The sequence below is a fragment of the Pseudophryne corroboree genome, chromosome 7, assembly GCF_028390025.1.
Source record: "Pseudophryne corroboree isolate aPseCor3 chromosome 7, aPseCor3.hap2, whole genome shotgun sequence".
In the NCBI taxonomy this organism is placed as follows: Eukaryota; Metazoa; Chordata; class Amphibia; order Anura; family Myobatrachidae; genus Pseudophryne; species Pseudophryne corroboree.
The window spans coordinates 488029564-488045963 of record NC_086450.1 but is presented as its reverse complement, the minus strand read 5'-3'; the positions used below and the strand labels follow the sequence as shown (position 1 = coordinate 488045963).

The following is a 16400-nucleotide window of genomic DNA, read 5'->3' as shown; positions in this document are numbered from 1 at the left end:
ATTGGGATATGTGTTTTAACTAAAATTGCAACTCCCCTAGCTTTAGAATTATATGGAGCTGCAGAGAGAACTTTCCATTGCAACATGTTGAGTTTGTCAATTTCTATTTTAGTTAGGTGTGTTTCCTGCAATAGTAGAATGTCTATTTTTAATCGGTTAACATAAATCAGAACTTTCCTTCTCTTGGAGGGGGAATTTATCCCTCCAATGTTCCAGGACGCTATATTCAATAAAACCATCCTAAATTCCCATCAATGTTTCTAACATATGTCAAGGACAAGAACACGTATCTCAAAGTCTTTTGTGTCATAAACTTGCTAAGGGGTAGGGAAAAAACATGAGGAAAGGAATAGAGGGGGAAGAAAGGAAAGAAAAACAACAGATATGGCCTAACAGATGCCACAAATTCACCTTCAGGTGAAACAAATCCCATATTCGGACTTCCGGGATTGTGTACCTTCAAGTTATCATACCAATTATTCATTGTGACTCTAACAGGTGGGCTCCGCACCTACGACACCTTTTTCCTTAGTCTAAACTATCACATAATGATCAAATTGTAGAACTAGATGCTAAAGATAGCAATATTAGTAACAATGGTTATGACAAAATTACTGTTATGCAAGCGGTTAGAGATAAAGTTAACCTCAGCCTTAATAGGTAAGTGTACGTAAAGTACTTGTGGTGTTGTGTACCAGCGAGAAAGTAAGAAAGTAAGAGGGTGGGGAGGGAGGGTAGGGAAAGAAGAAAGGGGAAAGGAATGTGTAAGAAAAGAACATATAAAGAAAAAGGAAAAGGAGAAGGGAAAGAGGAATGGAATGGAGAAAATTAAGGTAAGGGGAAGGGAGAGGAAAAAGAAAAGAATAGGGGAGAGGGGGTGGGTGAGATGGGGGGGGGTAAAGAGGGGAGCAGAGCAGAGGGGAAGCTGAAGATATAGATGGTGTGGGAGTAAAAGGGATGAGCAAATAGAAGGTGAAGAAGACAAGAAGAGAGATAGATGGGAGGTAGTTGGCGGCCGTATATATACAAAACAAAACAAAACCAAGCAAAAACAACAAAGATAAAAAGAGTATGTATGCATATACAAAATTATCCCCCTTTGTTACGAGAGAGATGTGTTCAGCTTGTACCCTTCTATCCGGCAGCACACTAGGGCTGTCTCTCCATCCTCGACGTGAAGCTGCTCAATAACAGTATTACATTTTAAAACTAGTGTCCTGCCTAGTTTCTGATCACAAGCATCTATCTCCTCCGCTCTCGGGTAAGTTTCCAAACCACCACTTGAAATGGTATGTTCTAGTGAGACGTATCAGGGAGGACAGCCTTTTTCTGATCTTCAATCTATTATCAGATCCAGCATCAGGTTTTAAAAGTACATAAAAGATTATGCAATATGGTTTAAACGCTACTGTCTGGGAGTCCACCCGTGGGTATTTGAAATATGAATGCAAGAGAATAGATTCCCGTTACCTACATATCAGTAAGTGTTTATCCTTTTCAATTTTAGATTACACTTGTCTCCAGAAAATAAAAGTATGGAATGCGTTCATCCTGAGCCACTACGGTCGTCTTTAGATGTGCCCTCGGTGTTAGTTTCCTCTGCACAGTACTTCTGAGCGTCTTCAGGGTTTAGAAAGTCAATATATGATGACCCATCAAATATGCGAAGTCTCGCAGGGTATAATAAAGCGAATTTCTTGCTTTGGGAGATTAGCTGTGTACATATGGGTGAAAAAGCTTTTCTGGCCTTAGTTAACTCAGCAGAGTAATCTTGGAATAGGTAGATCATGTTTCCTTCCCATTTCAAATTTCTGCATTTGCGGGATGCCCTCCATATGGCGTCTTTGTGCAAAAAATGTAAAACCCGAAAGAGCACCACACGGGGACGGGCGTCAGGGTGTGTTCGCTTTGGTCCCACCCGGTGAGCTCGTTCAATGATCATGTCTGCACATTCCTCCGCTACATTTAATAAATCCGGTAGTGTGGATTTCACAAATTGTATCAGGTCAGAGCCTTGTACTGTTTCTGGGAGGCCCACAACCCGTAGGTTCTGTCTCCTCGACCTGTTTTCTAAATCGTCTAATTTATTTGTGACCTGTCTCTGCCAACTATCCCGTTTAGCCTGTGATACTTGTAAGGTGGCTACGTCAGCAAAGAGTGAGCCCACTCTATGCTCTGTCTCCTTAACTTTCTTAGTGAGACTAGATAGTTGTTTGGATATATGATCTGTTTGTTCTTTGAGAAGTGGGCCTAGTGCGTCCCTAATCGCTCCCACCATGTCTCTGTATGTGACCGGAGAGTCTGGGGAGGGTATTATTCGATCACGGAAGGTCTGCACTATAGTACCTTGTTCTTGTATTTCTCGGGTGGGTGAGGAGGGAGCTGAGCTGGCTTCATCTCCGGAGTCCGCTGCGTCCGGCGCCATTTTATTTCCCCCCGTTCCGTCCGCGCGTCTGCTGGCGTCGCTTCTGTCTCGGCATGAGGGGGAAGAAATACCTCTCCATACGCCGCCCAAGGACCAGTGGAAAGATCGGGTGAGAGTTCAGACCGAAATGCGAGGCTGTCAGACAGCCGTGTAATGCTGATTAGGGTGCCGGGTTTCGGAGCCACTCCAAGATGCGTCCTCACATGTCGGAGGCGGCCAACTCGGTAATTTACTAAAAATTCGTATTCACAATCACTGCCGGCAATAGCCAAATACTGCCGTGAAAAAATACAAATCGTAAAAAAAAAAAGCAGTTTTCAAATAGACCTGCTTTTTTTTACCGTGTTCTGATAGGCATGCACGGATCCGTGAGATCTGTACATGTTTATTAGTGGGAAGGGGTGGGAAAGAGTTAAAAATTGGAATTTTTTTTTTGGTGTGGGGTCCCCCCTCCTAAGCATAACCAGCCTCGGGCTCTTTGAGCCGGTCCTGGTTGTATAAATATGGGGGAAAAATGACAGGGGTTCCCCCATATTTAACAACCAGCACCGGGCTCTGCGCCTGGTCCTGGTGCCAAAAATACGGGGGACAAAAAGCGTAAGGGTCCCCCGTATTTTTAACACCAGCACCGGGCTCCACTAGTCAGAGAGATAATGCCACAGCTGGGGGACACTTTTATATAGGTCCCTGCGGCCCTGGCATTAAATCACCAACTAGTCACCCCTGGCCGGGGTACCCTGGAGGAGTGGGGACACCTTAAATCAAGGGGTCCCCCCCTCCAGCCACCCAAGGACCAGGGGTGAAACCCGAGGCTGTCCTCCCCATCCAAGGGCGGTGGATGGGAGGCTGATAGCCTTTTGTGTAAAAAAAAAGAATATTGTTCTTTGTAGCAGAACTACAAGTCCCAGCAAGCCTCCCCTGCAAGCTGGTACTTGGAGAACCACAAGTACCAGCATGCAGGGCTAAAATGGGCAGCTGGTACCTGTAGTTCTACTACAAACAAAAATACCCAAATAAAAACAGAACACACACACCTTGAAAGTAAAATGGTATTAAACATACATGCACACTTACATACATACATACATACATACATACATACATACTTAATGAAACAAGAAATGAAAGATACTACTTCACCAGCGCCTTCCCCGTTTATAGCGGAGCGATCCACCTCTTAATCTCCGTCGACCTCTCCTAATTAGGAGTATTCATGTCAAATAGTGACCGGAAAGAGAGGAGAATACAGAGAAAAGTGTGATACCATAAAAACAAATGTTTAATACATCAACCTTTAAAAACACATAATCAAATGATCCAATATGGATAATGCTGGTATAATGACACAACATGTGTCACAATGGACAAAGACATTCACTGAAAAGAATCCACCCTCATTAGAAAACAGAAGCAATGGCTGATTACCAATTCCTGGTGAACTGATTTGCGTCATTTCTTAAGCGCATGTGAATCCAGATAGTCTCTCCCAGCTGCAGCAAGGGGATCTCCTGGTCTCAGTTCTTTCCGGGTGTAGGCTCAGTCCATAAACATCAGCGTCATCATGTGGGGGGTATTTCCAAGCAGGACACCCACGCGTTCCGACCCGCCTCGGGTCTTTCTCAAGGTCTGCTTTCAAAGCGGAATGTCTCACTGGCGCCAATGGCCCTGTTTTTATCCCCACCCTCCGGATCCTATTGGTCCCAGCACGGTTGATCCCTATACATTATTCACCTAAATGTCCATGATCCTTGCGTGCTGAGACCATTTCCTATGTTACGTATATTGTTACAAAGGCAACACCAATCGCGACGAATCTCTCCAGCGGTCACGTGCCCGAAGTCACATGACCGTTACTCTCTGTCACCATCCCTCAGTGTAAACATGTGATATTGATTTCTCATGACGTAGAGCCGCTGTCAGCAGAACCCTCCTCTCATCCTATTGGACAGTGGTGTATAGTGGAGAATGCAGACATGGCCCATTTTCAGGAACTCCCACCTTATGTCATGTGATCGTAATCGTCACTACTGCCCTGTTCCTCTTAGCATTGCTGTTGCCATAGAGATCCTCTTAGAATCGGGAAATGGTCTTCCTCAGTAATAATCACATCTTTGGTTTGTTAGTCCATGAAAAATCATCAATCCAATAATGAACTGTATATAATGAAAAAATATACAATTAAGAATAAAAAGCAAATGCAGCACATTGATATTCGAATAGACTTATGAGAAGAGAGAGACCCTTCACCTTAGTGAATTTAGACACAGAGCAGTGTATATAAAGGGAGGTGCATGGAGTCAAAGAAACATAATCTAGGCCCCCTGGCTGAAGGGTACCCAGCTCATAAATCGTTCTCATCTCAGTTTTTGCTAATTGTTGCGCTAGGTCTCGCCTCCGCCAGTGGCCCTTTACCCATTTTAGGCCTACAAATCTCTTTATCGCCCTGGTGGAACATTCATGTTGTTTTTTTGAAATGATCAGAGAGGGCATGTGTCTCCAGCCCCCTTCTGATATTTCTTAAGTGTTCCCCCCATCGCACTTTTAAAGACCTCGAAGTCCTTCCTATATAAAAAAAATTACAGTCTCATTCTATAGCATACACTGCGTTTGTTGTGTTGCATGTAATGAAGCCCTTAATCTCGGACCTTTTTCCATTGATGGTGACCTCACATGTTTTACTTTGATCATTTACTTCCCTACATGCAACACAATTCACACACCGGTGGAATCCTTTTGTCCTGATTCCTGGTCGTACAGTTGGTGGTCATGCACTACGGACAAGACTTTTCCCCAAATTGGATGCTTTTCTATATACGCATTTTGGGAGTTGTGGGCCCAAAATAGGGTCCTTTTGTAAGATTCTCCAATGTTTATTAAATATTTTTTCAATGGATTTGGACTGATCATTGAAGGTAGTTACAAAAGCCCACTGAAAATTTCCCTGGTTCTCATTTGGTTGTACTTCTGTTTTCTTCTTTAAAAGGAGACTTCTATCAATCTCATTTACTTCCCTAACCGCTTCTGCTATTGCCTCCATTTTGTATCCACAGGACACAAACTTAGTTTGCATCTCCCTAGCTTGTTCAGAGTAAACTTCTTTATTGGAACAGTTTCTCCTTACCCTCTTTAGTTGCCCTACTGGTATAGTTTGTAGCCAGTTAGGGTGGTGGCAACTGCTAGCATTAATATAGCTGAGGGAATCCGTAGGTTTCACATAATTCTTTGTATGAATGTGATTTCCGTCAACATATATAGTTAGATCCAAAAAATTGATATGCTCCTTACTTTTAGTGAATGTAAGTTCAATATTCAACGGATTCTTGCCTTTAAGGATGATTTCTACCTACATCGATGGGCACCAAGTTCACCCCGAGCTATGCCAACATCTTTATGGGGTGTTGGGAAACGGAATATATATCTGGAATGACCATCAGTTCAGGGCGAGCTTGGTGTCCTGGTCCCGATACATAGACGACATCCTTTATTGTGTGGCAGGGGGACGAGACGTCCTTACATGATTTTTGTTTGTACCTCAACAAGAATCCGTTGAATATTGAACCTACATTCAGAAGCGGTTAGGGAAGTAAATGAGACTGATAGAAGTCTCTTTTTAAAGAAGAAACCGGAAGTACAACCAAATGAGAACCAGGGAAATTTTCAGTGGGCTTTTGTAACTACCTTCAATGATCAATCCAAATCCATTGAAGAAAAAGTGCCACGTCATGGCACTCTCCTGATTGTCTGTGCGCTCCTGAGCTGTCAGTCAGGCTGCGCACTGTAGATACAATGTAGCGCATAGGCGCTCCATTGTATCAAATGGTGGGAACTTTGCAGTCTGTGGTAGACCGCGAGGTTAAGTGGGACCAACCGAAGACCGCAAAGTTCCCACCATTGGATACAATGGAGCGCCTCTGCGCTACATTGTATCTACAGTGCGCAGCCTGACTGACAGTGCAGGAGCGCACAGCCAATCAGGAGAGTGCCATGATGTGGCGCTCCCTGATTGGCTGAAGGGACCCTCTTTTACAGCAGTCACGGGGTCCCGCCAGTCAGGGAAAGGGGATCCATGTGTAAACATGGATCCCCTTTCAGTGCGTGGTTCGGGTAATGCGTTTTTTTTATTTTACCAAGTCCCTGTATTACAAATTTAAAGAAAAGGACCGATCTACACAGGATTGTTTGTGAGTATAATTTTTATTTACAGGTACCCCCGGGGATTCTACTGGAGAAGAGGACCGACTGCTTCGTGTCAACATAGGTAAGTATGTATGAATGTAAGTGTGCATGTATGTTTAATAAAATCTTACTTTCAAGGTGTGTGTGTACTGTTTTTATTTGGGTATTTTTTTTGTAGTAGAACTACAGGTACCAGCGGTCCGTTTCCCCCCTGCATGCTGGTACTTGTGGTTCTCCAAGTACCAGCTTGCGGGGGAGGCTTGATGGGACTTTTAGTTCTGCTACAAAGAACAATATTCTTTTTTTTTTACACAAAAGGCTATCAGCGTCCCATCCGCCGCCCTTGGATGAAGGGGACAGCCTCAGGCTTCACCCCTGGTCCTTGGGTAGCTGGAGGGGAGGAGACCCCTTGATTTAAGGGGTCCCTACTCCTCCAGGGTACCCTGGCCAGGGATGACTAGTTGGTGATTTAATGCCAGGGCCGCAGGGACCAATATAAAAGTGACCCCGGCTGTGGCATTATCTCTCTGACTAGTGGAGCCCGGTGCTGGTGTTAAAAATATGGGGGACCCCTACGCTTTTTGTCCCCCGTATTTTTTGCACCAGGACCAGGTGCAGAGCCCAGTGCTGGTTGTTAAAATATGGGGTAACCCCTGTCAATTTCCCCCCCGTATTTTTACAACCAGGACCGGCTCAAAGAGCCTGAGACTGGTTATGCTTAGGAGGGGGGGACCCCACGCAATTTGTTGGGGGGATTTTTAACACTGTCCACACTTCTTTTAAGGTACACAATGAAGCACACTGATACAGCCGGGATTTATTGTCTTAAGTCTGGCAGTGTTTTACTCATCACTCCCGTAAAACACTGCCAGACATTACAAATCACATCGACATCGGAAAACACGACAATGCAGAATACGACAGCATAGTGAATGAGGCGTAAAAAAACAAAAAAGTTGCAAATTATCACTCCCGATGTCATTCGTGTTTAATCTTCAACCAAAATCCGAAAATTACGATTTTTAGTAAATATACCCCCATATGTTAGACAGATATTAGGTTGACACGGTCAAAAGGTCGACAGGGTCAAAAGGTCGACATGAAAATGGTCGACATAAAAAAGGTAGACACCATATTTTTTGCATTTTTGTGGTTTGTATGGATAGCTTTGTCAACTCTGTGCCGACACGGATAGAGAAGATATGAAATAGTTCAAAAACATGTTACTTTTGACCATGTCAACCTTTTGACCCTGTCAACCTAATGTCTGTCTAACATATGGTGTCTATCTATTGACTGTCTATCAACCGTATACCAATGGAGACGCACAGTCTCAGAAATGTCTGCAAAATGTATTGACCAATGCTGGGTGGTGACTGGGAGCTGACAATGTTGCGGCCAAGTTGACGCATGGAGATGCTCATACTATGCTACTGTGGTGTCTAGGGGCGCCCTCACCCCTAAACCCGTCCCTGTTTCCATCCCTCCATCTTCTGCCATCATTTTAGCAGATCCATCTATCCAAATAGTAAAACTGTACAAACGTCCAATAATACAAATTCCGGAACCAGTGTATATTATATATTATTATTATTATCCGTTGTTTTATATGGCGCCACAAGGGTTCTGCAGCGCCCAATTACAGAGTACATATGCACATAATCAAAACAGGAAAACAATGACTTACAGTTGAAGACAATATAGGACAAGTACAGGGTAACTAAGCATAACTACATCAGGAGATGACACTGAGAGATAAGTATCAAGGTGGCCAAAAAAACTGCAGGATTTGGGCAGTTGAGGATTATTAAAGTAAGAAAAGGATAAGCACATGAGGGAAGAGGGCCCTGCCCGTGACAGCTTACATTCTAGTACCCCTTTTCCACTAGCTTTTAAAACACGGGTAAATGCGCGGGGGCGCGTGATCAAGTGATCCGGGAATCCTACCTGGGTAGCTTGCCGGGTTGAACACGTGTTCAAACCGGTAAGCTGTGTAGTGTGAACGGAAGCCGTGTCGAGGCGACACGGCTCCCGTTCACAGTGAATGGAAGGGCGGCGCTGGGAGAACATGTGTTCTCCCAGCGCCGCCCCTGCCGCGTCAGCAGCAGCGTCACCAACTCGGCAATATTTCCACAGAGGTGGAAAAGGAGTATAAAGGGGAGGGGTAGACAGACACGGGTGACACAGATGGGGTAGACCGAGCATGGGACAGAGGGTTAGGATGAGATTTGTCTGGGTTTGGTAAAGAAATGGGTCTTAAGAGCCCGTTTGAAGTTCTGTAGAGAGGTGGAGAGTCTGAGGGGGAGAGGTAGAGAATTCCAGAGTAAGGGAGCAGCATGTGAGAAATCTTGGAGGTAGGAGTGGGAGGAAGTAATCAGTAGGCAGGAGAGACAGCGTGCATTAGCAGAGCGAAGAGGACGGGTGGGAGAGTAAAGGGAGATAAGGTCAGAGATGTAGATGGGAGAGGAGTGGGTGAGGGCTTTGTAAGTGAGTGTGAGAAGATTGAAATGGATTCTGAAAGGGAAGGGAAGCCAGTGAAGGTCTAGTAAGAGAGGAGAGGTGGACGTAGTGCATTTGTTGAGGAAGATGAGCCGGGCAGCAGCATTGAGAATAGATTGGAGTGTGTCAGAACAGGCTGTGTTTGTGGATCCATTGGACTCTGACCAACCGAAGGAGCAGATGCCCCTGAGTGCTGGAAACAAGGAGGTCGAAGATAATTCCTTTTCATATATTTATTAAAGATAACAGATCAGAAATACACTGTAGGAAGACTGAGACTAATTAGTTCAGGAGTGGGAAACTGCAGGGAATGAAGTCACTGAATGATACGAGGCCGAGATTGAAGAACTGTGAGGGATATACTTAGGTTGATATAAAGACGAGACTGAAGAACTGTGAAGTTGAGTTGTTGAGTGATGCGAAGGCGAGGCTGAAGAACTGTGAAGACTGTTAGCCGGATGATGTGAAAACGTGAATGTGGAACTGTGAAGACTGGTTGCTGGATGATGCAAGGACGTGAATGAAGAACAGCGAAGACTGGTTGCTGAATGATATGAAGACGTGAATGAAGAACTGTGAAGACTGGTTGCAGGATGATACAAAGACGTGAATGTGTAACTGTGAAGACTGGTTGCAGGATGATACAAAGACGTGAATGTGTAACTGTGAAGACTGGTTGCTGGATGATGCGAGGATGTGAATGAAGAACAGCAAAGACTGGTTGCTGGATGATGCAAAGACGTGAATGAAGAACAGTGAAGACTGGTTGCTGGATGATACGAAGACATGAATGAAGAACTGTGAAGACTGGTTGCAGGATGATGCAAAGACGAGAATGAAGAACTGTGAAGACTGGTTGCAGGATGATGCTAAGACGAGAATGAAGAGCACAGGCTGAAGCTGGCGAACCACCGCGAGAATCCTGCTGAATCCAAAGGCACCAGTGGGAGAGCGGTTGACCGTGTCCGCGCACTGGAGAGCTGGCGAGCGTTGTGCAGCGAGAGTCGGCTGAGAACTCAGAGAGCCTGACAGGACCAATTAACAAGAGATGCACAGAACAAACTCTGGGAGCACAGAGCTAAGGCACAGAGTAACCACAACAAAGCACTGGCACAGAATGCAATAATCCCAGCCTATTTATAGGCAGCAGGAAAACAGGATTGGCTGACACTCATCCAGCACACTCATTGGTGCTGCCCTTGGTCTCCAAGATGGCCGCCCCCAGCACTGTAGACACGGAAGGAAGCTGCAGGCCACTAGGTCCTCCCTCCAGCCTTTGGAAGCAGTTACTCCTGCAGACAACCAAGCCACGTCCCCCCCTGGCCATAGAGCACTGCAGGCAGCCGCACCGGCAGAGGACGGATCCCGGGACCTGCGGCTGTAAGCGCCCGCCGCATGACAGAGTGGAGAGAGGTAATTGTCAGGGAGGCAAGTTAGGAGGAGATTACAGTAGTCCAGTCTGGAAATAATCAGTGAGTGAATAATGGTATTAGTGGCATCTTGAGTGAGAAAAGGTCTGATCCTGGAAATGTTTTTGAGATGAAAATGACAGGTTTGTGAGAGGTTCTGAATGTGTGGTCTGACGGAGAGGGAGGAGTCAAGGATTACGCCAATACAGCGCACTTGGGGGCTAGAGGAGATAGTTGTGCCATCAATGGAAAATGAGATTGTGGAAGGTGAGGTTGTGCGGGAGGGTGGGAAGATGATCAGCTCAGTCTTAGACATGTTGAGTTTAAGAAAGCGCTGGGACATCCAAGAAGAGATAGCAGAAAGACAGTTGGAGATACGAGTGAGGAGAGCAGGGGAGAGATCAGGGGAGGAGAGGTAGATTTGGGTGTCATCAGCATAGAGGTGATATTGGAATTTAAAAAAATGAATGAGTTCACCTAAAGAGGACATATAGAGAGAGAAAAGGAGAGGACCAAGAACAGATCCTTGGGGGACACCAACAGTTAGTGGAAGTGGGGGGGGGGGGGTAGCATCATGAGAGGATACAGAGGAGGAATGATCAGAGAGGTAGGAGGACAGGCAGGAGAGGGCTGTGTCACGCAGACCAAAAGTGTGAACGATTTGCAGAAAGAGAGGGTGGTCCACAGTGTCAAAAGCAGCAGAGAGGTCAAGAAGAATAAGCAGAGAGTAGTGGCCCATAGATTTGGCTGCATGGAGGTCATTGCAGACCTTTGTGAGGGCAGTTTCAGTGGAGTGGAGAGAACGGAAACTAGACTGGAATGGGTCAAGCAGTGAGTGAGAGGAAAGAGGCAGTAGACAATACGCTCAAGAAGTTTTGAGGCAAAAGGGAGGAGAGAGATGGGTCGATAGTTGGAGAGAGTGTTTGGATCAAGGGTAGGTTTTTTAAGAATAGGGGAGACAAGAGCATGCTTGAAGGCAGAGGGGACAGTGCCTGATGAGAGGGAGAGATTGAGAAGGTGGGCAAGATGGGAACAAGCAGAAGGAGAGAGGTAGAGGAGGAGGTGGGGGGATAGGGTCAAGTGGGGTGATTGTGGAGGGGGAGGAACGGATGAGGGCCATGACATCCTCACCAGATACACGGGAGAAAGATGTCAGAGTTGGTAAGAGGGAAGGGGAGGGGTGGCAATGGATGGGTGGTGGCTGGTTACTGGTCTGGTGGGATGTGATGTGCTGACGTATGGAGTCAATCTTAGATGTGAAATAAGTGGCAAAGTCAAAAGCAGACAATGAGGAAGGGTGTGGAGGTGGTGGTGGGCAGAGGAGTGAGTTAACAGTGGCAAAGAGGCACCAGATGCTGGAAGACTGGGTAGAGATGAAAATTTTGAAGTATGATTGTTTAGCAAGGGAAAGGGCAGCACTGAAGGATGAGAACATAAATTTAAAATGGAGGAAGTCTGCCTTAGAGTATGATTTCCTCCAGTGTCGCTCTGCATTTTTGAAGATATCTGGTGCATTTGGTGTGCCAGGGTTGAGGTGTTGATCTGCGAGGGTGAATAGTGGTTGGCGGAGCAACAGAGTCAAGGGCAGAAGTAAGAGATACATTGTATAGGGATGTGACTTGTTCAGAGCATGTGAGAGAGAAGAGGAGAGAGAAGTGAGTCAAACAGGGAGGATAGGGATGAGGTGTCAATAGCCTCAATGTTATGCTTAGTGATGGTAGCCTTAGGAGGGAGAGATGGTAGCCTTAGGAGGGAGAGATGGGAAAGTTGAAAGAGAGCAAGTGGTGGTCAGAGAGGTGAAAAGGGGAATTGGAGAAATCAGAAATATTGCAGCGGTGAGTGAAAACCAGATCCAGTGAGCTCCCGTTCACATGGGACGGTGAGGTGGTCTACTGGGAGAGACAAAGTGAAGCATTACTGCCTCACAGCACTGAGGTCATGGGTTCGATTCCCACCATGGCCCTAACTGTGGGGAGTTTGTATATTCTCCCATACTTGCGTGGGTTTCCTCTGGGTACTCCGGTTTCCTCCCACAATCCAAAAATATACTGGTAGGTTAATTGGCTCCCAACAAAATTAACCCTAGCATGAATGTGTGTGCGTGTACATGTGATAGGGAATATAGATTGTAAGCTCCACTGGGGCAGGGACTGATGTGAATGGCCAAATATTCTCTGTAAAGCGCTGTGGAATATGTGTGCGCTATATAAATAACTGATAATAAATAAATAAGAGGTGAAGTTAAGGAGTTTAGAGGCAGGTGGTTTTGTAGGGTTATCGATAGGGATGTTGAAATCACCTAGGGTAATGGAGGGAATGTCAGAAGAGAGGAAGTGAGGTAGCCAGGAAGCAAAGTTGTCGAGGAATTTGGAGGAAATTCCAGGTGGACAGTAAATCACAGCAACTCGAAGATTAGTAGGTTGGTAGAGGCATATCGCATGGACCTCAAATGTAGAGAATGTAAGGGACAGTTCTGGAGGTATAAGTTGGTATGTGTAGCTAGAGGGTAAATACTGTATCTGAGTAGTATTTGGGCCATGACTGTACATGCAGAGTAACACTTATACTGTATGATGTCTCCGCAGGAATATTTCCAATGGTCGTTCTCACCCATAAGACACATGAGAATTACAGGAATGTGAGGGACAGGTTTGAGGACATGGACGTGGAACAGATTTTTCCAGTTGAAAATTTCACCCCAGAAGATCATTTGAAGACCAGAGGAAAACACGAGAATATTCTGAAGTTTTTCATTGAAGTGATTAATGACATTACATTCCGAGTGGAGCGAATCGGCAATCCGGAGACAGAAAGACAGAAACGGAAGGAATTTGTGCTAAAATACGTATATGACAGTGAATTGCAAAAGCAAAGGGAGGAGGCTGACAGGCAAAGGGAGGAGGCCGAAAGACGTATAAGAAACAGTCAGGTTCCTGCCAAAGATGAAGGAGGTTGTGTTATGATGTAATGTAGATTTCACTCATACAATTTGATTTGAGTCTCTGAAACCATTATATTTAAAGTGATTTATTTGCAGGTTGTGATAGATTAAACCTACTGTAAGCATTTATTATTAACTGAATATTAAATTGTAATTGGTTTGACTATGTAATAAATTATACATAGCTTTTTTTTTGTGCTGAGAATAAAGACGCAGCATCAGATCACCATTGGGACCTTTGATTACTCAGAATGACTCCAGGAAATTCTCTGCCAGGGCCAAAAAAAGACCCTGACCTCCGGTCGCCTAGAAAATGGGGGGGGGGGGGGGGAGATGATAAGACCCCATGTTGTTGTACAGCCCCCATTGCTGACCCCACTCCGAACTCCAATGGGTATAGCGCAGACATTCCCAACCACGGTCATCAAGGCACACCAACAGTGCAGGTTTTAGTGATATCCAGGCTGCAGCACAGATGGTTAAATCAAAATAACTGAGGTGCTAATTAAGTCATCTGTGCTGAAGCCTGGATATCACTAAAACCTGCTCTGTTGGTGTGCCTTGAGGGCTGTGGTTGGGAATGCCTGGTATAGCATGTCAACCATGCTGTCGCTCGAGCTAAAATGCAGGACCTGTTCTACACATGCGCAACATGGGTACTGCGCATGCAAAATCTATCCGCCTTCAGAGATGTGCGCAAATCATCGGGTTTCCGCACAACTCTGAATTTTTTTTAAAGAATTGTATGATTTTATTCTCAACTGAATAATCTTGTGGGGTTGGGATCTCAAAACCACCAATGATCAGCTGCTGTAATCGATGGATTTTAAGTAGCAGTGTTAATGCTAAAAGAGAAGTTTAGCAATAATAACTATGGACAGTTAAAATCTACCAGCCAAAGCCACCGATCATTGGAAGGTATGAAAATCTGAAGTTTAAAAAAACTACCTCTATGTGTATGAGGATGACACCTTGGTATCTGTGTGTATGAGGATGACACCTTGGTATCTGTGTGTATGAGGATGACACCTTGGTATCTGTGTGTATGAGGATGACAGATTGGTATCTGTGTGTATGAGGATGACACCTTGGTATCTGTGTGTATGAGGATGACACCTTGGTATCTGTGTGTATGAGGATGACACCTTGGTATCTGTGTGTATGAGGATAGCACCTTGGTATCTGTGTGTATGAGGATGGCACCTTGGTATCTGTGTGTATGAGGATGACAGATTGGTATCTGTGTGTATGAGGATGACACCTTGGTATCTGTGTGTATGAGGATAAAGCCTTGGTATCTGTGTGTATGAGGATGACACCTTGGTATCTGTGTGTATGAGGATAGCACCTTGGTATCTGTGTGTATGAGGATGGCACCTTGGTATCTGTGTGTATGAGGATGGCACCTTGGTATCTGTGTGTATGAGTATGATCACCTTGGTATCTGTGTGTATGAGGATGACACCTTGGTATCTGTGTGTATGAGGATGGCACTTTGGTATCTGTGTGTATGAGGATGGCACCTTGGTATCTGTGTGTATGAGGATGACACCTTGGTATCTGTGTGTATGAGGATGACACATTGGTATCTGTGTGTATGAGGATGACACCTTGGTATCTGTGTGTATGAGGATAGCACCTTGGTATCTGTGTGTATGAGGATGACACCTTGGTATCTGTGTATGAGGATGACACCTTGGTATCTGTGTGTATGAGGATGACACATTGGTATCTGTGTGTATGAGGATGACACCTTGGTATCTGTGTGTATGAGGATAGCACCTTGGTATCTGTGTGTATGAGGATGACACCTTGGTATATGTATGTATGAGGATAGCACCTTGGTATCTGTGTGTATGAGGATGGCACCTTGGTATCTGTGTGTATGAGGATAGCACCTTGGTATCTGTGTGTATGAGGATGTCACCTTGGTATCTGTGTGTTTGAGGATGACACCTTGGTATATGCATGTATGAAGATGACACCTTGGTATCTGTGTGTATGAGGATGACTCCTTGGTATCTGTGTGTATGAGGATGGCACCTTGGTATCTGTGTGTATGAGGATAGCACCTTGGTATCTGTGTGTATGAGGATGGCACCTTGGTATCTGTGTGTATGAGGATAGCACCTTGGTATCTGTGTGTATGAGGATGTCACCTTGGTATCTGTGTGTTTGAGGATGACACCTTGGTATATGTATGTATGAAGATGACACCTTGGTATCTATGTGTGTATGAGGATGACACCTTGGTATCTGTGTGTATGAGGATGTCACCTTGGTATCTGTGTGTTTGAGGATGACACCTTGGTATATGTATGTATGAAGATGACACCTTGGTATCTGTGTGTATGAGGATGACACCTTGGTATCTGTGTGTATGAGGATGGCACCTTGGTATCTGTGTGTATGAGGATGGCACCTTGGTATCTGTGTGTATGAGGATAGCACCTTGGTATCTGTGTGTATGGGGATGGCACCTTGGTATCTGTGTGTATGAGGATGGCACCTTGGTATCTGTGTGTATGAGGATGTCACCTTGGTATCTGTGTGTTTGAGGATGACACCTTGGTATATGTATGTATGAAGATGACACCTTGGTATCTGTGTGTATGAGGATGACACCTTGGTATCTGTGTGTATGAGGATGGCACCTTGGTATCTGTGTGTATGAGGATAGCACCTTGGTATCTGTGTGTATGAGTTGGCACCTTGGTATCTGTGTGTATGAGGATAGCACCTTGGTATCTGTGTGTATGTATGAGGATAGCACCTTGGTATCTGTGTGTATGAGGATGGCACCTTGGTATCTGTGTGTATGAGGATAGCACCTTGGTATCTGTGTGTATGAGGATAACACCTTGGTATCTGTGTGTATGAGGATGGCACCTTGGTATCTGTGTGTATGAGGATGTCACCTTGGTATCTGTGTGTTTGAGGATGACACCTT

General features: G+C 45.1%; 1 protein-coding gene across 1 annotated transcript in view; it reads left to right on the top strand.

Annotated features, from left to right (window-relative positions):
- LOC134945688 (uncharacterized) overlaps positions 1 to 13679 on the top strand; it is a 35582-nt gene extending 21903 nt beyond the window's left edge. Inside the window, exon 4 of the mRNA XM_063935130.1 lies at positions 13095 to 13679. Within this exon, the coding sequence (XP_063791200.1) occupies positions 13095 to 13477 (383 nt within the window). The 3' untranslated portion in view covers positions 13478 to 13679. The remainder of the gene's footprint in view (positions 1 to 13094) is intronic.
- Positions 13680 to 16400: the final 2721 nt, after the last annotated feature.